This window comes from Fusarium redolens (genome assembly GCF_020744475.1).
Source record: "Fusarium redolens strain MPI-CAGE-AT-0023 chromosome Unknown BKA55scaffold_4, whole genome shotgun sequence".
In the NCBI taxonomy this organism is placed as follows: Eukaryota; Fungi; Ascomycota; class Sordariomycetes; order Hypocreales; family Nectriaceae; genus Fusarium; species Fusarium redolens.
Window position 1 is genome coordinate 2,274,390 of NW_025763667.1, and position 23,394 is coordinate 2,297,783.

The 23,394-nt window shown below is 46.5% G+C and overlaps 5 protein-coding genes across 5 annotated transcripts; 1 reads left to right on the forward strand and 4 right to left on the reverse strand.

The window, feature by feature from the left end:
- Positions 1–264: 264 nt before the first annotated feature.
- On the reverse strand, positions 265–3,313 carry BKA55DRAFT_536410 (glycosyl transferase; the record flags this gene model as incomplete). The annotated part of the gene is made up of 7 exons (XM_046189823.1): positions 265–672; positions 723–795; positions 846–1,762; positions 1,812–2,321; positions 2,374–2,639; positions 2,693–3,013; positions 3,151–3,313. The coding sequence occupies 7 exons, from the start codon at positions 3,311–3,313 to the stop codon at positions 265–267; spliced, it is 2,658 nt and encodes an 885-aa protein (XP_046053287.1).
- Positions 3,314–3,708: 395 nt separating this feature from the next.
- On the reverse strand, positions 3,709–5,114 carry BKA55DRAFT_285813 (uncharacterized protein). Its single transcript, XM_046185525.1, has 2 exons — positions 4,565–5,114; positions 3,709–3,990 (listed from the first exon to the last, which is right to left on the reverse strand). The coding sequence occupies exons 1-2, from the start codon at positions 4,856–4,858 to the stop codon at positions 3,790–3,792; spliced, it is 495 nt and encodes a 164-aa protein (XP_046053288.1). The 5' UTR covers positions 4,859–5,114; the 3' UTR covers positions 3,709–3,789.
- Positions 5,115–9,629: 4,515 nt separating this feature from the next.
- Positions 9,630–11,335, reverse strand: BKA55DRAFT_285965 (guanine nucleotide binding protein, alpha subunit). The gene is made up of 6 exons (XM_046185526.1): positions 10,993–11,335; positions 10,580–10,925; positions 10,395–10,523; positions 10,211–10,340; positions 9,914–10,152; positions 9,630–9,860 (listed from the first exon to the last, which is right to left on the reverse strand). The coding sequence occupies exons 1-6, from the start codon at positions 11,114–11,116 to the stop codon at positions 9,761–9,763; spliced, it is 1,068 nt and encodes a 355-aa protein (XP_046053289.1). The 5' UTR covers positions 11,117–11,335; the 3' UTR covers positions 9,630–9,760.
- A 6,038-nt stretch (positions 11,336–17,373) lies between these two features.
- Positions 17,374–19,703, forward strand: BKA55DRAFT_536412 (transport protein Avl9-domain-containing protein; the record flags this gene model as incomplete). The annotated part of the gene is made up of 4 exons (XM_046189824.1): positions 17,374–17,639; positions 17,693–18,119; positions 18,174–18,386; positions 18,438–19,703. 4 exons carry the CDS (start codon positions 17,374–17,376, stop codon positions 19,701–19,703), a joined length of 2,172 nt encoding a protein of 723 aa, XP_046053290.1.
- Positions 19,704–20,252: 549 nt separating this feature from the next.
- BKA55DRAFT_286115 (Cullin) lies at positions 20,253–23,197 on the reverse strand. The gene is made up of 5 exons (XM_046185527.1): positions 22,854–23,197; positions 22,720–22,806; positions 22,588–22,664; positions 20,643–22,534; positions 20,253–20,593 (listed from the first exon to the last, which is right to left on the reverse strand). The coding sequence occupies exons 1-5, from the start codon at positions 22,919–22,921 to the stop codon at positions 20,405–20,407; spliced, it is 2,313 nt and encodes a 770-aa protein (XP_046053291.1). The 5' UTR covers positions 22,922–23,197; the 3' UTR covers positions 20,253–20,404.
- Between the last annotated feature and the right edge of the window lie 197 nt (positions 23,198–23,394).

Sequence of the window (23,394 nt, forward strand, 5' to 3'; positions counted from 1 at the left end):
TGCGGATGCGATCACACCAAAATCAAGAGTTCGAGGAGTAATATATGCCATGGCCGTTTCATTATCAAGGGGAGAGCCTATCCATTATCCGCTCTTGTCATGGTCTCGCATTTCGAAGTCATTCTCCACCGCCAATCATATGTCACCAGTCTGCCCAATTCCTTCTCTTGTCTCTCGTCCATCATGAATGTCTAACCCCACGCCTCTCTGTGAATCTATCCACATAGCCGTGTCTACTTCTATCATAAACTAGTCCTTCACGATCTAATCATGGACGACAAGGGGCTCTGCGTTCCAGATACTCTCGGCATACTCGTCAATGCAGCGGTCGCTGCTGAAAAATCCCATGCGAGAAACAGAGATAATTGACTTCTTGATCCATTCCTCCTGGTTCTGATACGCCTCATCCACCAGCTTATGAGTCTCGTTGTAGCTGTGGAAGTCATCAGACACCAAGTAGTAGTCACCGTGATCACGGACAGCAGCGACCAGAGCGCTAAAGTCATGGACCGAGCCAAAGGTGCCCTTCTCAATCTCGGCAAACACTTTCTGCAGGTCGGGATCGATTTCATGAGAACCGTACTGGTGACTGTGTCGGAGGTCTTCAACGTCTTCAGCGAGGTTTCCAAACAAGAAGATGTTGTTCTCGCCAATCTCGCGAGTTATTTCAATCTAGTGGTTCTGGTTAGCCGTGGAATCAAATGCAGATTTCATACACTTACGTTGGCACCATCACAAGTACCAATGATGAGACCGCCATTCAGCACAAATTTCATGTTGCTGGTGCCGGATGCCCTGCGACACATATTAGCCACTGATTTCTTGGTGCTTGCATATTAACTTACTCGGTGCCGGCAGTAGAAATGTGCTCGCTGAGGTCCGATGCAGGGGTAATAATCTCAGCTTTGCTGACGTTGTAGTCGGGCAAGAAGATGACCTTGAGAAGATCTCCAATATCCTCATCATTATTCACCACAGAGCCAACAGCGTTAACCAGATGAATAATCTGCTTCGCCATCCAGTAACCGGGGGCGGCCTTGCCTCCAAAGATGGAAACACGAGGAACGACCTTCTTACGCTCCTCAGGGGACAATGACTTGAGGTGGAGATATCGGTGAATAACACCGAAGATATTGAGCTGCTGTCGCTTGTATTCGTGGATTCTCTTGACTTGAACGTCGAACAGCGCGGCAGGGTTCACTGTGACACCTACGGCCGACTTGATGAGCTTAGCGAGTCGAACTTTGTTGGCATACTTGATCTCGGACCACTCCTTCCGGAATTCCTTGTCATCAGCAAACTTCTCGAGCTGGTTGAGAGTGGTGAGGTCCTTGAGGAAGCCATTACCTCCAACCTTGGAAGCGATGAGCTCCGAAAGACGAGGGTTGGCCTGGTGAAGCCAGCGGCGAGGAGTGATACCGTTGGTCACGTTGGTGAACTTGTCAGGGCCGTAGATCTCGACAAAGTCCTTGAAGATAGTGGTTTTGATGAGATCCGAGTGCAATTCAGCAACACCGTTGACCTTGTGTGATCCAACAATAGCCAGGTACGCCATGCGCACCATCTTTGTCTGAGATTCCTCAATGATGGACACTCTTCTCAAGATATCTCGGTCATTGGGGAATGCCTTTTCGACCTTCTGGAGGAAAAACAGATTGATATCGTAGATAATCTGCAAGTGTCGAGGTAGAAGGTGCTGGATCAGACCAACAGGCCATTTCTCCAGAGCTTCGGGCAGCACAGTATGATTGGTGTAACCGAACTGGAAAACAGTTAGAGGATGAAGTTACAAGCTTGTTCGATCGACTCACGGTGTTCACGACAATTTCCCAGGCCAGGTCCCATTCAAGGTGCTCAATGTCAATGAGAATTCGCTGCAACTCCACGATGGCCAGTGTAGGGTGGGTATCGTTGAGCTGGATAGCCACCTGGTCGGGGAACTCTTTCCAGGGGCGGTTGGACTTTTTGAAGCGGCGAACGATATCGTACAAGGAGGCAGCAACCCAAAAGTACTGCTGTTTCAGCCGAAGTTCTTTTCCGCGCTCCAGATTGTCGTTGGGGTACAGAACAGCGCTGATGGTCTCAGCTCGTTGTTGATCGGCAACCGAACTCTCGTAATCACCATTGTTGAACTTCTGGAAATCAAACTCTCCACCAGAAGCTTTGCTGGACCACAGTCTCAGATTGTTTGTTGTGGGTGTGTCGTACCCGGGGATGGGAACATCGTAGGCAACAGCCTGAACGATCTCACCACCCTCCCAAATAGCAACGGACTTGCCATTCTCATCAGTAGTCTTCCTAGCATGTCCAAAGAATTGAATCTGATCTCAGATTAGCTGTGCTTGACTATCGATCAAGTATTTTATGACTTACATCAACAGTGACGTCGTGTCGTGGGAACTCCCAGGGGTTGAAGTCAAGCCAGTAATCAGGCACCTCGACTTGGTATCCATCGACAATTTCCTGCTTGAAAATACCATATCGATATCGGAGACCGTAACCCCAAGCGGGGTAGTTGAGGGAGGCCAGACTGTCGAGGAAACAGGCAGCGAGTCGACCAAGACCGCCGTTACCCAACGCAGCATCGTTCTCCTGCGTGATGATATCTTCGATTCGGAAGCCGAGCTCAGCAAGACCAGCTAGCAGCTCACATTAGCGAGGCATCAATAAGCTCAGGTCTGAATTCGCCTACCCTTTGCAGTATCCTTCTGACCCACGTTGAGCATAGCATTGTCAAGAGCGCGACCCATCAAGAACTCAAGACTGAAGTAGTAAACGCGCTTGGAATCGCGGTAAGTCTGTCTCTGTTGGGTTCTGTTCCAATCAAGGATCAGGCGATCACGGAAAGCCAGGCTGGTAGCAGAGTAGGCAGCATGCTCATCGCAGTTGAAGACAGAGCGGGCGAGAGTGGTCTCGACATGGCGGACAACCTCTTTTTCGAAGCCGTCTTTACCAGTAAAGCCACTAGACTGGTTACGCTTCCATGCTTCACGCTGAGGTTCAGGAATTGAGGCTGTTGGTGGTGTAAGTCGATATTCAGTGGCAGATCGTTTCCAGCGATTAGATGGGGGGGGCGTCGAGCAAAGAATCTTGACGATTGAAAATAGCTCAAAGAAAACGAATTGCAGATTGAGTGCATAGACAACGTACCTTCAAAGCTCTTGATCTCACTAGGACCGAAACCGGTGGCAGTTCGGGTGTGTTTTGGGCGAGAGATGCCTGCGGGGCCGACTGCACCCTGAATGTCGACAATCGGGGCTGAGGTGGAGGGGCGCCTCTCACGGGTGGGCAAACGCTGCTGTTCAGACGCCATCGCTTCTATCCACAGGCTTGTTAGTCGAGTGGTGAGAGCGGGTGAGGAAATTGAAGGGCGAGAGAAGAGAGATAAGAACTGTTAGTGTCGGGGCATAGCAATTAAATACTCAACCACTATGGATAGATCCCTTGTCCTTTTGTGAAGCGAGAATCAGATCAGATCACCTACATCAACAACAAGGTTTACTGATGCCACTGAACGAGTTCTCGACGTTAGATAACACAACTGGCTAACTACACGAGGTGTGCCACAGCTTTGGGTGGGGGAGCGGGGTTGAAGGTGCAAGGTAAAGTTGCAGTAGTTTCTTACGTGCCCTGCTTTTATCGTGGCGGCTCAGAATCCCAATAAGTGCAGGGATCTGATCTAGGCAAGGTAGATTTATATGCGAGAGGAGGCTATGAGCCGTGGTATGTCGAATCTGGACTGTCGTGTTTCTCTATCGACTTTGTTGAGGACAGGGAAGTTGCGCGTATTCAGTTGTCCAGAGAGGCCATCCGTTTAGTTGATGGGGATCCGGAGAAGGCGGGAGCTTGGGGAACAGGGGAGCTTGGTGGAGTAGACAAAGAAGATTTGAGGAGAAGAATGACAGGGATGAAACGAGTTGAGGTAAAGATGAGAGAGGATAATATGGTTAGTTTTATGTTAATTGACGAACAGATGTTGTAAAGGGAAGACTGAGAGGTCAGCGGAGGATGAACTGAGAGAGAGGTTGGAAAGGAAAGAGGAAGAAAGGAGGAAAAGTAGCTCAAGTCATTTGGTATGAGCTGAGAGAGGGGAGCTGCAGGGAGCTTATAGTCTGTCTCTGGGTAAGTGCAACACAATTGATGGTGGTGGGAGGGAGCTTCCCGTCCAGTCTCCTCCACCATGAGCGGATCCATTCTAATATGGTAGCATGACAACCCCTCCACACGAGCCGAGCCAGAAAAGACAACAAAGCAACAGCTTCACTTGCCTAGCGTGTGTCTTGTTTTGTCTTGCTGCCGCGTTGAATGTGGCATTACTTAGAGCTCTAACCCATACTGCGTCGCATTTTGTCTCTTTTGCTCCGCTTACCGGCCAATGTCGTCCTCTTGCCTCGTCTACCGCAATGACTAGGCCGCATACCATCACCAACTGGCGGCATGGTTCCCCTCCCCCACAGCAACCGTTCTGTGACATGACGACATACGACGCACACCTACGCTTGTAGAACATGCGATGCGATCCAACAGGTACATAATAAAGACGGAAGTAGAAGAAATCACGTACCTCCACGTCCGTCTCAAGGCCCTTTTCGGTTTGGGCGTCCAGTCCAATGCAATAATTTTTGAACCAGTGCTCCGAGTCGCTAGGTGAGAAGGTGTTAAGCTCTAACACTAAGGGGTCTGTCCGTTTCCAAGCACTTAAGACAGTAAACAGTTTCTGTATCGCAGCTCTGAAGATGGAGCTATGCTGCGACTTACGCGACCTTGATTCAGGCCACTGGCAAGAGCGACATGAGTATCGTGGTAGCTCGATATTCAGCCGAATTTGACGAACAAAAGCCGCAGTTCGAGTGGTCATATGGCCAAGTTGCTCTAGGCATGGTACCTGTAATTCTAGTTGGTAGAAATTCTGCGGCTCAATAAATGCCTTCCATTCTGAGCAGACAGCCGCGTAGGAGCCGCGACCCCCCCTGGCGCAAGGCTACCTCCAGTATTTGTAGCCGAATCTCCGGCGGCAACAAAGCCCAAGAAGAGCCTGACATCGTTTTTAGCCTTCTTTATGATGTGCTCCGGTATTTGTGTCAGAGGCAAAAGAGCCATCGTCACATCCATGATGGGGGGACTGGAGGCAGCCTTTTTATCCCTTGGAGAATGTATTTAGGGTTCTCTTGTATGCGTCAGACCTGATCAGATGATAAGCTGAAAAGCTTATCTTGGGCTATTGTGTGGGTAGTTGGTATGCTGCCTGAAGTGTGTTTTTGAGAGTGTTATTTTGAGTTGATAGACCTGACAGCTGATGCTTGCATCGCGCGCCTTACTCGCCATCGTCACCTCGTCGGGGAAGGTAACGTGGTGCTGCTTGCCACGTGATCAGCCCCGGCTGAAGAGGCACTGAAGGCTTAAAAAGAGGTGAAAGAGAGTTGGCCACGACCTTATAAACGACAAATCTGGGCTCCCAACCCCATAGTGGAGGCGACAGCAGCAATTCGACACTCGAGCGACATTCACAGTATGGTAGCCGAGCATCAGGCGTTGAGATGTCGAGGGAGTGTGTGTGTCGCCAGAAACAGGGATATGTAATTCGTGGGCGTAGGCCCCTGTCCACTAACGTATTTCCCCACCACCCCGTGCACCCCTAGAGTCCGCATACTTTTCCTACCAAAACCTATTACTTATACCTATAAAATTAAAATACTAATAAAATAGCTATTTAAATATAAAGAGAATTTTTAAAATATTAAAAAGTTATATTTTTTTATTATAAGATAAAGTATTATATATATATATATATTATTAATTAAGTTATAAATATTTAAATACTTAATATATTTAATTTTTTAAGTATATATACTTTATAAGCTATTTAGTTTAAAATATTAATTAAAACTATTTTTAATATAATATTTAAATTATAAAATATATATAAAATAAAGTTTTTTAAAAATTTAATAATTAATAAAAATATTATAAATTTAATAAAATTTAATAATTAAAACTTATTAAAATATATTAAAATATATTTTAAAAATATTAAATAAATTATATATAATAAGATATATATATAGTAAAATAGCTTATAAATTATAAATTATAAGTTATATTTATAATAATATATAATTAATATAAGGTTTAAATAACTTAAAAAATTAAAATTAAAACTTTTTTAAAAAAAATATTTAAGCTTATATTTTTAAATTCTTATAAAAAGATAAATAAAGCTTTTAATAAACTTTTTTATATTTTTATATAACGTGTTTTATAAGCGAGTGACCCATATAAGCGAGTGACCCAAAAATCTCAACCTTCTCAATTAAATCGGCAATAAAAATACCACAAATTATCAGATCAATTAAAACTAATCGCTATATTCTTCTAAATTAACCTCAATTTCCTCCTGACAGGTCCTTGTATTATGCCCGGCCCTGCCGCATTTGCTACAATGTAAAACCCTCGGTCCCTTAGACCTTCCGCGACCACCACTTCTCGACGATTCGGCTGCTACCTGCGTATCAACATCCATCTGATCAATTGCTTGTGATGCCTCTTCTATAGTCAAAGGCCCTCCTTTCTGTAGTCTAGTCCTTTTCCCCCTCCGGCGTCGCTTTACTATCCGATTCTCTTGTTCAACTTGTTGAAGCCTATCCTCTAGTAGGACTATCTTATGGATAAGGACGCTTGTTGCCTTCTCAAAATGCTTAACAGCCTCAATAATTGACTCTGGGGAGCTGCTCTTATGGTTTCTAACCCTTCCCTGTAGATATTTAGAATGCGATTGGGCCTCTAGTAGTGTCTTTGGGGTCCTTGCAGTCCAAGGGGTTGAAGGTATCGTGACCTCTGCGGGAGGTGTCGGGGTCCGTAATTGCACATCAAGCTTTGAGATGACATTTTCTGGGTCAAAGGGAGCAAGCCCAGCTCCTCTAAAACCTCCTTTGATATTACTTTCTGTAATAGTAGCTCGGTGGGCGGCATGAAAGGCAGGAAAGAACTCGATCTTGGTGATGTGGTTTATAGAGCATCCCATTAGACGCTCTATTTCTCGCCCATAGGCCTTTTTCAGCGGCCCAAAGCACCCTACATCAAGAGGCTGGAGTAGATGAGAGGCATGAGCAGGCATACAGAGGGTAATAATCTTATTCTCCTCACAATATCTCTCGAATTCGATAGAGTGGTGGCTTTCATGACCATCGAGGATTAAGAGACGATAAGAACCAACTGATCGGTCCTTTGTTGATCGATCAAAGTGCTGTAGCCAGTCAAGACCTAGCTGGTTATTGGTCCATCCATTTTCGCTCAATGCAATGACCCAATCGGCGGGGAGGTTGCATTCTCGGTACCAATTGGCAAGATGATATTGGCCTGAACCAATGATGAATGGTGCGATCGATTGACCTTCTGCATTGACCGCTTGAATCACAGTAATCCATTCACGATTTCCAGGCTGTATCTTCTTTGGTATCCCTCGCCTTTCTGAGCTTGTGACGACCATTCCGGGCTCAATCATACCCATCATAAAGCCGGTCTCATCAAAGTTCCAGATATCAGCTAATTGGATACCGTATTTCGCGATCGTATTCTCTACGAGGCGAAACCAGCCCTGAATAATAGTCGGATCTTCGCATTTAGCTCTCTTATAGTCATATCTCCGAAATCGACATGCCTTTAGCTCTGGTTGTCGTTGGATAAAGTTATGAACCCAGAGCTTGCCGACTGGTAATGCCTCGCGATCGGCAAGTAGAGAATTGGCCATTTTTTCCACAAAATCGCGCCGAGGGGGGAAACCTCGGGAATCTAGGTCAAGGATAAATTGAACTATCGTCTGTTCCTCTAGATCAGATAGGTTCCGTGATTTTGTGGTTATATCACGCTTTGAATGAATGCCATTCCGGCGGCGACCTAAGGTGCGGTGATTGACCTGATATACAGTCGCCGCCTTTCGGATACTTAATTTCGGGTCATTTTGAAGGGCCTGAAGGGCAAGAAGTATCCTAGCTTCATATGAAGGCTGTGGCATATCGGGTTGTTGAAAGATATTGAATTGAATGATGATAATGTAAGTTGAGGGATTTTTGGGTCACTCGCTTATATGGGTCACTCGCTTATAAAACACGTTATTATATATTAAGTTATATTTAAATATTAAGTTATAATTATTTTTATAAATATTTAATATTATTTTTTAAAATTTTTAAAATTTATATAAAACTTTATAATTATTTATTATATTAAATAAAAATATTAATAATCTTTTTTAATAGTTTTTATATAATATAAATCTTAAATAATATATTAATAATTTTAAAAGAATTTATTATATTTTATAAATATTTAAAAATAATAATTTATTTTATTATTTTAAACTTTCTTTTAAAGCTAATATTTATAATATTAATAAAACTTTATATTTTAATAATATAATTTAAAAAAAGTTTAATATATATAATTTAAATCTTAAATAGCCTATATTATAAAAATCTAAGTTATAGAATTTTTTCTTATATTCTTAATATTTTATTATAAAAGCTAGATTTTAGTAAGAAAAGTATGCGGACTCTAGGGGAGTATGGGGTGGTGGGGAAATACGTTAGTTTGCCGATTGCCTCATGGCTCACGGTCAAAGCTCCAATCCACATTCAGCCCCTCATCCAGGTCAATTTAAGGTACGTAGCTCCCAGGACCATCGTACGTTGCTGATATCGGGTTCCTGGCCAAACCCCGTCATAAAACTTTCCCTTTTCCCTCCCAGTAAAGTTTATTATCCTCCTTAAGTCCATAACAGCACGTTTCGCGGAGCTATTGGGTCTATTACGCCAAGCAATGGTACGCATACCAACGGTTTATAACTATCGTACTTGACTTGGGTGTCCAGGCAAGCGAGTCATCTCACTGGAACAAAATATATCTTTCACATCACGTCCACTATGCATACCTTGTCCAAATAGAGCCCATCAAAGGCGATTTCATGATATAAATATCGTCAATTCGTCTCGTTCGAATCGAGAACTACATATGTACCTAGAGAAGATAAGCAACCCATTAGCATGCCAGACGATGAGTCCGGCTTTCATTGATGTTCCCAGTCAGCTCCATAAACACCAATCTCCCTGGAAACGGCAACCATACGCCTGCTTCTCTTCCGTATCTTTGAGATCGACAAAAGCCATAGGAATGCTAGTACCGTAATGTCTCCGCCTATCCCGCACTCCGGGATTTCTTTTCAATCCAAAGTGACCTGACTGCTTCGCTAAGCAGCTTCACGACAGCAACCTGGGTCGCATTGCGAACACCGTTCATTTCCATGTCATACAATGCTTCAGATCCCAATTGAACAAAGCCCAACCTGAACCCTGAGCTCCTGCAAGGTCTAGTCGCCCAAAACTCGAAAACTCGATGAAGCACAATATATGCCAGACCAAGATATATAAACCGCAAATTCAACTCCATGTCGATAGTACTCTTTTCGGAAGGGGTTTGCCCTGAGTTGCGGACAACCAGGCGCATCTCCAGGAATCATGAACCGGCGAAGAGATTGGCTCAAGAGAAATGCCCGTTCGTAGCCGTGGAGACTATACCCGAGGAAGGCTCCGAGTATAGGCGTCGCGTGAACAAAGATAATAAATAATAAAGCAAGAATCGTATAAAATCGATGTCGTCCTGAGCCCCGTACCCCAGACTCCACAAAAGAAAAATGCTCTTGACGCCAGCCAACAGTTCCGTGCCCTTAACATCGTGGTTGTAAATTCAAATGAGCAGTGATTCGCTATCAAAGAATGCCCGAGTCCTTAAGTGCGTTATTCAAGATAGTCTCTTTGACTGCAGCGAAAACGAGTCGAATGTTTGACGTATCTGTTGCTTGCGTCAAGCTATTTCATGTTAGGAACCCGCAGGAGTCATTTTCGACATTAACAAAACTTACTGGGGATACAGGTTTAGATGCGCCCGATTGACCTGATTGAATCGCCAGAGTAGATACTTGGCTGCTTTATTGACGTCGTTACCACCCGAGTAATCGGGAAAGTAATTACCCAGCGGAGACCTGCTCAGCTTTTGTTTGAAAATATCAACCTTGTTGAGGAACAAGATGATGCTAGTACGCATGAACCACCGTGAGTTGACAACCGAGTCAAAAAGGAGCAAACTCTCCATCATTCGGTTCTAATGCTGGTGTTAGACGACACCCCCCAGATATCATTATTGCAATTCCCAAGCTTACCTGACTGCTCTCCTCGAGCAGGACTTGATCATATTCGCTCAATGCCACACAGAAGATGATTGATGTGACGTTCTCAAAGCAGTGTATCCACTTCTTTCTCTCACTTCGTTGACCACCAACATCGAACATACTGTCAAAGTGTTAATAGAAGCTCGTGCCCAGTGCGGGAGTCGTATGTCCTTACTGAATGCTTAGTTGCCCCATTTGGAATCTCGTCTCATAGATACCTGTCGTCTTCGTTCGCGCTCGGAGCACATCCATTTCGTTCGGTAGATAGTCTGATGCTACTATTCGCATTGCTTCTTGAAAGAAACTGGAACAACCCAAGTCAGCAACAATCCGCGCCCAATATCAACTGCCTGAACATACTATTCCGCGGAATCCATGAGGTAGAACTCTGTCTGATGCTCCATAAGAAGATCCTTCGCTGGATCGTTCCACAGAGATTGTACCGCTGCGCCCACTTTCGGATCGATTTGCGCTTGAGGACCAGACTCGGCTTGGTATTCTAACAGGAATTCCGCATGTGCCTTGTTCTCTTCGTTTTGGGGCTCGATGTCGAATTGTTGCATGGCCATGATAACAGCTTTGGCGCACTCGACAAGGTTTTTGAAAACAGTTGGCCGGTAATTGAACAGCTCATCTTCCGAGTAGCCTTTGAGATGGATAATTTTCATCTGTTTGACAATCGTCGACTTGCCACTCTCACCAGAACCTGCCAAATTTGTTAACTATCAGAGCTTGGGCTCTCAGCGCTTCGCCTGTCGCCTCGACACCCTTACCTAGCAGCAAAATCTTGCATTCTTTCCGTAATCGTTTCGAGTCTTCCTCCAGAATTTTATCGATAGCCTGACTCTTCTTCTTCTGATCCGCCTCCTCATTACTGGAGCTCATGCATGCACCCATTTTGGCGGATCACAAAATGGCCCGAAAAAGACGGCCCTTCGATAAAAAGGAAGTGATCGGTGTGCTGAGCACAGGTCCACTTCGTGATTTATGATGTTGTTTATCTTCAGAAGTGCATGACGGTCGCAACGTTTTGCGAAAGTAAGCGGTGTCGTATAATGTGGAGATAATGGGAAGGGAGACAGTCGTGAGGGTTTTTGTAGCTCGGATTTCGAACTGCTGGCTCGGTTCGGAATGAAGGATTGAGGAAGACTGACGAATAGATGCGATACGAAGTTGGTGAAGTAAATGGTAATCGGGCACGTCAAGGATGAACGGAGAGGTCGGGAAATCGGATCGATACGGGCGAGGAAGCGCGGACAAGACTCGAACCCTCGTAAATGAGTCCTCGAGGCGTTTTCTTGGGGACGGGCGAGCGAATCCGAAAAGTACTGAAAGATGAAGTCGGGCGAGATATGCCTGAGCAGCGTCAAGGCTGGAAGCTGGAAGGAGAATGTTTGGCGGTGGGTAGACAAGAGAAAGAGATGGATGGATAGTCCTTGTCGCTCCAGATGGTTGGCCGTAACCAGCTACTGTACGGTACTAGGAGCTTCGTGGAGGCAGGGCGAGTGGGCGAAACTAAAGAGTACAAAGGCACTAGGGAACCTCGACGATGACGAGACAAAGTCGGCGGAGGGCTGTGCCAATTGGTGAGAGAGCCGACAGTGGAGAAGGAGTGAAGACAGGGGTGTGCGAGCCAACGCGAACCAGTGAGCAGGCGAGTGAAGACGAGAGATTTTGAAGGGAGCCTAGCTACCTAGGTAGTACTTCTGAGCCTTGGGGGCTTGGGGGGTTGAAGCTGATGGGTACGGCCAAGTTGAAGGGGCGTCTGCAGCCAGTAACTAACAATGTTCTAATGGGAGCGAGGGGTGCGAACCAGAGTGCCTACAACCGGATATCGTTGGTTACAAAGGGACTCGACCGTTCGTGGAAGAGTCGCTTTAGGGAGTCTTGCAACGATCTCGGCAGAGTAGCGCAAGCGGAAGTAATGTCAAATAGAGAAACCTTGTCATGTCTGACTCTGAAGTGAAACGTGGTGATGAACGCCATCAGCCAAAGTTGGAGGCGAACTCAACTGAAATGAACTGAACTGAATTGAATTGAATTGAGCTGGTGCAGGGTTAAATTGCACTGAGCACCTACGGAATAAGGCATGGTCGAGTAAACATTCAGAGGGAAAGTATAAGTCGGTACCAACCGTGCCACCGCCTGCTTTCTTTGCCAACCCGATTCAACCGTCACATCCACATCCAGCCCAATTCAAGCAGGAGGCAGGGACCGCAGACCTTTCAGCTGCTGGCAAGGACCAAGGGGTTCACCTCAGCGCTATTCTCCGCCGAAATCTAAAAACAAATTCACATTCATATCCACATCATACTGCCATGTCCATTTCAATAACTTGATCAGCAATACCCTCCATGGACCATAGAGCATCTTCACAAGCCAATTCCACAGACTACATACTAACTTACCTACTGAGAGCACATGAAAAGTTGAGTGGAGGGGACGCGGCTTCTGACCTGTCTGGCTTTCAGTCTCTGCCGGTGCGACAGATTTATATGACCAAGCTGAATTGTTATCATTATCCTTATTCCTTTAAGAATGGTGGACGGTGTGAGTAGGCATTTTTGTATCTTTCAAACCCAGCCTCAACTGATCAAAATCTCGGGCAAAAACAACGTGGCCATCGCCAATGGGCTTTTCGCATCTGTCATTCCCCGCTGTGCTGGTGTCCATTGAACCATGCTATCGGGACCGCCTTGAGACTCACTGGTTCTGGCTCTGGTTGATAGCTCTTATTACTAAATTCCAGATCGTGCCATCTAAATGGCCTTCTAAGGTGGTTAGGTATGTCATACAGAGAAGACGCACTATCATCTCGTTGTTGAGCACATTGACTTAGGACAGATGCTGCTTGGCTAGCTTATTTACAATGATCAACTGCAGTAGATAGCTCGGTACAAATTTATGATCCCCCAACAAGGAGTCTCGACAACCCTTGTCACGGAGAATGGCCAACTCGATGTGAGACCAAATTGAAATATCCAGTTTTATCTCATCACGATTGATAAGAGCAGCTCAGAGCGAATCTATTGGCAGAGCCTTAGATGGTCGTCCCTCGTTATGTATTCATCTGTTTTCAGGTTGAACATTGCAGCTCTATCCGTATCCCAGTCCAAGTTGCGCTTAACACAGGCTCTGGCGGTATTGGCCACCACTCTAGTTCCGAACATGGGCAAGGCAACCATGGATTCACGCTCCTGCACTTGCTCTGACCTCCTGAAGAGTCCATAAGGTACTGATCAACGTGCCAAAAGCATATTCTAATTGGCCAATATCTCAAATTTCATCCGCGGCGGCTTGGTGAGATCGCTGCTGGCCATAAAGCTTGTGCTAGACCCTGTCCTGTACTCGATAGCGGCTACAAGATCTTATTAGAATTACCATGAAGACTCGACGCCTCGAGTCCTTGATAAAAGCTGCACACTCGATGTATGTCGACAATAGATCTTCTTTGATCAAGATGGGACGGCGGGTCTAGTGGAGAGAGTGTTTTGCCGCCCGCATATGCCAGCCCTCTCAGCCCCTCTAAAGCCTGGCTAAGGTAACTGGACTTTAACTTCTTCAACTGACGTCTCCCTCTAGCCCCTGTAGGGGACTCGCCTCCCCATGTTTCCCGAGCTGTATTAGCTAATGACGGCTCATCCAATCTGGGTCCCAAGGCTCTTCACTGAGGGCGCTGCTCGTAGCGTCGTCAGATCTAATAAAGTTGGGTGGACTTATCCGCATTCCTCACATAATTCTAGACCATCGCCCCGTGCCACGCGCTTTCAAAAAAGAATTTGTTTCGTCTCATCAAAGATGAAGAAACAGCCCGATGGACGAAAACTTATGGTAATTGAGTTTTCTGGGACCAAACAAGAGCGTCCGCAACAAAAGACGAAGCCAGGTCAGTGGAATTTTCAAACAGGGGTCTCTTTGGGATTCCTGGAGACAAAGTGGAGTGCCAATGCAACCCATGTTTACATATTATTGCATATTCCTTTTCTGCTTCTCATACCAAGCTGCATTGGTGTTTGCCTGCAGAAACCCTCGCCGCCCCCCCCAAACCCTTCCTATCTCCCTCACCGATGCACCAGGCTTCCATATATGAGGCACACCAATAAGCCTTGCCTTGAAACCGCGCACCATTAAATACTGGCTTGGCAGAAGGATTGCCTGATCTCATGCTCCATTTCTAAAAGTATTATTGAGAAAGGGAAGTCAAAGTTGCACGCAAGCCAAATAAACAACGAACCTCAACAACCCATGGAAGGCGGAAAAAATAGATCATTGATCTGACATACACTTCAGCTAGGTGACCCTGTCATGTATGTTCACCACTTGGAAGAAGCGAGTGCCTCTTCTGATTAGGCGTTGAAACATGGAGAATCCCAACCACCCTTCATCAATTCTGCGTGCCCTCGTCTTCCCCTGATTTATCCTTCTTAGCCAAAGTCGTTGATGAAGCAGCAGCTGCAGTGATGTCTATATAGAAAGCGCAGAGCGCCTATACCACATGCACACACTACAACTAGACATGACTCGGCTGTGTCTCTACCGCTAACCACTCCGCCTAGTCGGACTTTGGGGCTATGATTACTTGCTTGATCTTGAGTAATAAGCCTCACAATGTGCTTGGTTGCTTTCCTGCTTCGTGTCAACATGCAACATCATGATCTCTCTACCAAGCTGCTGATCCAAAACCCGGCCGTTGAGCCAATTTGGTGCCTATAGTCGGAAATGAGGGCACTGGTCCATGCTCAATAAGTAGATTTGTTTATGTTTTGACTAATCAAAATAAATCGATTATACTTGAGTCGTTATTGCTAGATATGTCGTTTCAACCATGAGCGTAGACGGTACAGCACTATCACCGTGGTGTGAGGCCTGAAAACAAATTTGTGAAATGAACGCAAAATATAAGCCTTTGTCATCCAAGCATGAATGGAATTCAGCACGGCATCCATCTTGATGATATTTCTTTGTCTCATCCGTCAACTATGCCGAACAAATTGTCGGCTATGGCTTATTAGTAAAGTCTGGGGTCGTGCCCTTTGACCTGGCGGCCCCACGATATTGGATGTCAAAACATTGACTCATAAGGACTGCTATTCTCACACATACCAGGAATTTCAACTTCTGAAGCCTCTAGTCAGAGGCTGGCCCATCGTGATCTTACATACCTACCGTTTGCCTTAATGAGTTTCCCATTGGCATATTTAGGCCCACAAAGCCATGACAGTCTATTTCGTCGAGACCCATGTTGAAGTGCAATCAGATTGGGACATTTGAACCGTTACATTTGTGCATTGCTCAAAGACACCAGCACCTTCGGACCGACAAGAGCACGTGCCGTATGGAAACTGAGTAGTCGAAGCTATCTCGATCGACTAGGCTTCTCAAAGTGAGGGTATTGGGATACACGTTCAGTTGAGCCGGAATTCAAAAGTGCATATGACGAGTTTGAGCCAAGAAGCTTGAAGCCCTTAGGCCATAATCTACGTGAGGCGAAGAGAGATAATAAGTATTATTATTAGAAAACCATTGACCTGTCGTTCTTTAGGTATGATAACTGGCCTAGTGATGTTGTTTATCTCAGTTGGTAATGGAAACCAAGACCGCGAGTCAATGTACTTCACTTAATTCACTCTGGTACTCGGTTCTTACTCTCTCTATCTCTGTAGCTGTCATATCGGACATTTGGTGATCAAGTATCAGATAAGCCGTTTTTTATGCATGACCTTGAGACTGCGGGTCGACCAGTCAATGCAAGCAGCTTGCGAGATAGGTAGGTTTGGCTTCACACATTGATATTGGTACTCCATGTGCGCAGAGATCGGTATCTTGAAGCCTCTTCAGGAGCACTCTTCTGTGGTAAATTGCCCGGACATTATAGTAGTTTGGAAGCTGTCACTCCTAAACAATCGAAGCCAGGCGTTCTCACACATCTCCCGTGGCAGTATGGAGCACAACACCTTGGAAAGGATGGCTGAGCCAGATGACGGGAGCTGAGGCTCATCGTGCCCATCTATATCGCCCGGGGCGATAATGCTAGGCTAGTAGCTAAACCTAGGTACAGTACGTAGGTAAGTAACTAAATTATGCAAGACACGTCGACTTGCTTCATTGGACATGGATACAAATGACCAATCATAGCTGAAGAAAGGATTATGCTTAGCCGGTGTCGAGGTCCGTGGGAGGAATGTTTCTGACGTTCTTGGCTCCAAAGGAGAATACGGCATTGAAAAGATTCATACGTCATTATTTTGGTTCAGACCATACATACACAGTAAGAACAACAGCAAATGCAGCCAAAGTACGATGGATTTTAATTACTGGGGACCATGCTCTCTTTATTTACAAGGCGTGGAGTAGTTTCTGAAAGGCGGAGACGGGTTAATTTGCATCTAGTGTTCACTTAATAATTCAACCATTTGATAGCATTGATCTTGGGTTTAGGGGACGTGCATGTTTAATTGGTGATTTTCATTCAGACCTGCCCCTCTCTATTAGCACCTGAGGTACCTGGACATTGGGACATCTTCCCGTGATGATACCTTATCCTACCCCATAGTCCAGGCTAACTGACTTGACCCTGCATTGTCTATTTCAACCTTTCTTCCCTCCAGTTTTCTTGATTTCGTCTTCTATCAACATCATCATGAATTGATGTGCATCACATTTGCAGCCCCATCCGAAATAAGCGGAGCTAAGGTACCAAGCGGAGCTTTATCTTATCTGAATAAGTTACCCATTCGTCAAGAAGTCCTGTTTGGATAACCGCATTTGTCGAGGGGCACCCATGATCGCTATGCGACCTTGAACCTTCGTTGATACTCACGCCCTATAACAAGTCTTGTATCTGAACATCTAGCCAAAAGATATCGATACCTTGAAAGCCGCAGCATCGAGCCTCTAGTTACAACTCAACGTCACTGAGATTCGGGCGCCTCGACGTCCAACGTCCAACGAATTCGCCTCCATCCCTGACATTGCAGCTCGAGTCAAGCAAACCCCCTTATCACGTCAACGAACCTTCTCAACTGTCGATCGATCAGCCCCTCGCACGTAGCGATATAAACAACGTATAATTATATACATATCCTTTCTGGAATACTATTTTTGGATATCTACATGGCCGATTTCTAGCGTACGACCTCGACAAGAACCACACAATGAGCTCCGACGAATCCCCTCCCACCGGTCTTGGCGCGCCTGAGTCCCACGATGACCTCAAGCCCATACTTTCGCCCATTCTGCCCTCTTCCCCTGCATCCTCTACCAAGGTCGATTTCATCCCGCTTGTTACTGTTGTCGGATTCCATCATGCAAGGGGCCCAGAGGTAGAGAATTGGTTTGGAGCAGACGAGGGGAGTGATCCTGCGGCTGATTATGGCTGGTCTTTGTTACCTTTCATGGCCCTGAGTGATGGGGCGCATGCGTGAGTTGTTTATTGGTTTGACAATTGTGAATGGTGCTGAGAAATTTGTGTAGATCCGAGGAGGACTTTTCATACTTTACGCTGCTTCGCCCCGAGACGGAGACGAAACCCGCTACGTCACTGTTTGGAATTTCCTGTACACGACAACTCGACTCATCTCAGCTTATTAATCGCCCTGCCGATGTCACGCGATCCACTGTCCAAAAGGCCGTTGTGGTCATTGCTGATAGTCCTCAGTTCTTCGGTATGCTTCGTGAGCGTCTGAGTATTGTCACGCAGGCTTGGTTTGCGCAGCGTGAGTTTACCGATGTTGAGATTCTCCGCAGATTTCAGGAGAGTCTGGCAGATGAGAAGACCAAAGGCATTCTCAATGACCAGGTAGACCGAGACCAATATCTCGGTATGAGTCTTCGGGAACTGATCCACGAATACAAATGGCAAACTTTGGTTTTGTTGAAGTGTTGTCTCCTCCAACCGAAGGTAACACTGCTAATTTTTCCCACTGTGACGAAGATCGCTGACTGGTTTCTCCAGATGCTCTTCTTTGGGTCGAGGTGCGACAGGTTGTGCATGATGCAATTTTCTCTTTTGTCCTTGATACCCGGCCTCATTCGCAACCTGCAGGACAGTGCAGACCCAGAGCTAAACAGCTACGAGACGAGTCTATCAAAGCCTACCAGTTTGCGAACTAGTGATCGCAACTCCCTCCTCTGCTACATGGGCCTACCACTCCAGATATTTGGCAAGGTGAGTCTCGTCACAAGAACTCGATCCGAACAGGGACTGATAGCAAATTAGGGAAGTCTATTTGGACCCTACACCCCCCTGCAACAACTTGATATTCTCGCCGACTTTGGCACAAAGTCCTATATTGTCGGCAGTACAAACTCACTTCTCCTGCAGCAGAAGGACCGCTACAGCGATATTCTCATCAATCTGGACGAGGACTCAGTTGTCATCAACTCTCCATCACTCAGAAGCGCTTTGACTCTCACCGCTGCAGACCGCAGGTGGATAGACTATTTAACTCATGAGATCAACGAGACATGGGACGAAGCCAATCCTAGCAGGCCAAAGACGTTGAAGTACGTCGGGAGCGAGGAGTTTATCAGGCTCCAGTTCGAAGAGTACATTCTCGCTCTCATCTCCTCCGTTAAATACCACAACTATCTTAACGTGAACCCGAATAACCCCAAAGCCATCCTTCCCGAGGTTGAGGGTGATCCCGTTGCAGACTTTGGTTATGAGTGGGTAGAGACTTGGAAGCGCACTGAGAACTACCGCATGTGGAACGCAAACACTGACTCTCATTTGTTCGACATTGTTGACCCTCGACACCCTTGTGCAGGAGGTTTAAACATCGAGGATGTACAGCGTCGTATCGCAGAGCAAGTGAAAGAACTGCATCTGGACGAGCGTTTTGCGCAGGGCAAAGAAGTCCTCGGTCGGAATCTTGCCGCTGGTCGTGAAAAGGCGTCCTTTGTTCTTAACAAACTGTATGCTGACATGGAAGCTTTGCGTGAAGCACAACGGCGTCGCGCTGAAGAAGCTCGCGCAGCATCACCGCCAAACGGTTCTAGTCAGTCAGCCGGCCAAGATGCTTTAAAAGCCGGACAGCAAGGGCAATCAGCTGGTGCGCGTGCAGGTGCTTACATCGGGAGTTGGGCAGCCTGGGCTGGTGAGAAGCGCCGAACAAGTGGATGGGGTGCTGGCTGGGGTCGCAAACCAGGCCCGAAGCCTGAGAAGTCAATGGACGACTCCAGTTCAAGCAGTCCCATCGACAAAGACTACCAGATGATCAGCGCTCCAGGTTCTCGAGGTGGCAGTTCGGATGATGCAACTGCACGACCAGGGAGAGGAGCAAGCTTCAGCGAGAGTATCCTCTCGGGAGTCAGCGAGTCAGGCAGCCGGCCGACCTCGGGGATCAACAAGCCTCTCCCAGGTCCACCTGTGCCCGAAAAGAGGGACGATGGGTTTCAGACCGAGGGAGTTGTTGGCTCGAAAGACAAATTGCCAAGCGTGGGCCCTCCTCACGACGAAAAAGGTGCAACGACTAAAGAATGATAAGTATACAGAGAAAGCCTAGGGAAACAGGGGCTATGGACGGCCGCTTCATGAATATAAAGACATGGTAATCAAAGCGGGTGATTTTAGCCACATTATGTATATATCACCCATTGTAGCCTGCTATAGTTTGTAATTAATATTGAACGAGCCATGCAATATTACAGCATAGAAAGATCGAAATGGCTAATAGTTTTACTCTAAATAAGTCCTTTATAAGTACTGTTTTCATGTCATGTCCGTAAGACCTTTTTCTTTATTTGAAGCAGTCCATTTCTACAGAGCCCTTTTTGCAATCAGTCAGTCCCTGATCCCAAGCCAACTTATTCTTCCTTTGCAAACCAGTTTCTCCCCGCCCAAGGTACCAAACCATCAAGACCCAAAACACAGAGAATAAATAAGTCAAGGAACACATAGAAAGAAACCTAGGCAGGGTCAAGGGAGAGGTAGCCGCGTGCTCAAATTGCTGATCATCTATTGTTTACCAAGCCCCATTTCTCATCATGTCTGCTGTCAGACTCTCTTACCAGTCGCTGAAGGAATTAAGAAAGTAGATACGCTCATAACCGCCGAAAGCCCCGGCCCGGATATTTATGCTCTCAGGAAATACATAATAAATCGGGCTTGATAACCGCGAAATACATAGGCTGGGATGAAGCTCTCCGACTTGACCTCGAACCAATACCACTTAGGTAGGGGGTTTAAGCTAGGTAACCTAGCTCGTCGTCTTCCAAACGCTCCAGATACTCCTTGTCTAGTAGGATTTCGATGCATTTTTTGATATCGCCGACCTTTGGAACAAAACGCGAGCGGATTTGGTTGATCGTCTCGCTCACGAGCTGGGTGTGCTTCATCTTCTTGCGGGCCTTCATGATTCGAACGATGGCAGACTGCGTTATAGTTAGTATGAATCCTGACAAATAAAAGAGATATACATACCTGGAGGACAAGTTTTCGATCTTCCTCAATTGTCTTGTTTGTCTCGGCCTCCTCCTGCTTTGCTTCCTTCACACCGCCGAGGTTCAGGTTCACTCTGATCTTTTTGCTCTTGAAGTCGTAGTTTAGTTTGAAGGTTTTACCGGCTCCTGGCTTCTCACCGGCCGCGCCAGACATGATAAGCACCTTGGCCTTCAGGATAACAGCGAGGGCCTGATCCAGTACCTCCTTGCTCAGTTGGGTGGCGCTGAGCATATCCTCGTAGCTGTATGTGTCCTTCTCATTGAAAAGAAGGAGAATGGCCATCTGGTAAATTGAGACCTGGAAGGTATACGGAGTCTTGCTGGCCTTGCAATAGCCAGCCTTGATCTCACCCTTGCAAAGATGCCACAACCACGTGAGCTTACGTCCGTCATGCTTGTGCTTGTAGAAGCGGATGAAGCGCTCGATCTCGGCCGCAATCTCGGGAGGTGGGCTGAAGTCAGTACTTGGTGCCGTCAATGGCCAGAATCCGGTTCCAAGAATAGAGAATGTTGAATCAACGGCCTTGGTGTATTCAACGCCTTCAAGATGCTCGCGGAAATCCTTATTCAAGTCCTTAGAGATTTGCATATCCTGGAACATGCGCTGGAGTTTGTTCGTGTATTCGAAACCGCACGCCTCTTTAAGTTTGCTGATCATGCTAGTCTCAGCGTCATCTGAAGAGGAGTTGCTATGCACCAAACGTCGGGCGAGCATCCGCGAATAAAACTTCTGAAAGACATCCTTGTCCTCAATGTACTTAAACACGGTCATAATCTGACTCAAAGTACGTTCCAATTCTGCCTCCTCAATACTAGTGCTGCTCTTTCTTAGCAAGACATCAGTGTATTTAGCCAGAAGTTCGGGCGATTTGTTGGATCCTGCCTTGCAGACTTCGTTCCGATTGACGAACTCCCTACAGGCGTTATCAAGAGAACGTGTAAACTCTGGCTCATCATTGAATGCTCTCTTCACAAGGCCCTGGTACTGGGTATGGATTTCGAGGAGAGCGTCGACATATACCTTTGGTTCGAGCTTATCACCCTCCGATGATTGGACCTTCTGTACAGCAGCAAGGCCTGCCTTTCTCACATGCGTCTCAAAACGGGCTCTAAGCGGTTCGAGGCCATCGGGGATTCTCGAAAGAAGGTTATACATTCGTGCCATATCCTCTTCACGGTCGTTGTCAAGAAGTACCTGGAACTCATCCCGAAGGAGACTTGAGTGATCGGCGATGAGAGCTTGATTGCAAGTCTTCTTGAGAGGAATGGCGATGTCTTGGTGCAGGTACATGCGCACGCGTTCCTCCTCCTCAGACAAGCGAGCCTCTGCCTTCTTCATGTATTCCACGACGCTATTCTCGGCAACAAATTGCTTGGACTCAGCCACGTAGAACTCTTTGGTAGCAGTGAGGAAAGGACGTTCGAAGTGATAGCGGTAGACATCGAGGGTTGACTTGGAGGGGTCTGCTTCATCCAGTCCCAGAGAGACAAAGGAGTCCACGACTTGCTTGATTTGGCCATGCTCGATGGTCTCGCCGTTCCTTTGCTTCTCCACAAGCTTAAGCACCGCATCCATGACCTTGTCACTGACCTTTTCGAAGAGCTCCTTCCTCCATTGCACAAGATGCAGGGTATAGACATCGTAGATATTCTTTTTTCCTTCATCGATTTCTCGCTTGACCCAGTGTCTGTTGAGATAACGGAAGAGATGGTGGATATACTTGGCGGCAACTGTGTAACGCCCCCATTCTTTGATGTAGAAAGCGAGCAGCGCTTCGTCGGTGTGCGCCTTGCTTTGATTCACAAGGCTCTCGAGATGATGCTGGAGGTAATCGATGAGCTTGTTGTAGAGTTCTTCCCCTAGCAAGTGTGCTATTGAGCAGTTAGCTTGACAGGCCGTAAATGCATGTCTAAGAATGGCTTACCCCCTCTGTGGTTACTATGCATGGCAGGGCCAGTCATACCAACTGCCTTTTGTGACGTACAGAAATTATGGACAGCGCTGTGACAAGTCAGTAGACTCTTCTGATATACTAAGTTTGGTGAAGATGACTGACGTGTAGACGCCCATGTACATTTGCATGTCGATACCCTGCTCGAGATCGTTCATGACGCGTGAGATACCAGCTTGCAGATAGGTCCATCTATTCAAGTCAGTCTTGATAATCTAAACATGCATAAGGCTACTCACGTTGCCCCAATATCCTCTCTATTAGGTATCGGTGGCATCTGACTCGGGGCACTCATCTTTGCGGCCATGGTGGGCTGAAAAGCGAAGATGGATGGCGGTTCAACGGAGGTACTGGTGATGGAGGCGGGGTCAGTCTCGAGGGGCTCGACGCGATGTCGTCAGAGTCGATAAAGGTCGATTTGCCCAGGAGGAGTAAACCCTATAGAGCTGTAACCGAAGCGCAAATATGCGACGCGATGATGAAGATGACGATTAGGACCGACGCTCGAGGGGATGTTGTCGAGGCTAGTGTTGAGCTACTCGGGCACGAGTGAGAGCAAGGTCGAGCAAAGAGGCGGCTTCGGATGGACAGTAATAGTTGGTCGGTCGGGTTTGTGCTTTTTGTGGTAAGGCAAAATGCAGTCCATAAACTTAAATCATCCTAGACATATGAGTCATAAGAGAGAGTGTGAGAAAGAGAAAAGAAAAAAGGGAAACACCCATCAAGTGATTCTTGACAGTCAATAAATGCACAGGACGGGAGAGGATCAGGCAGTCAAGG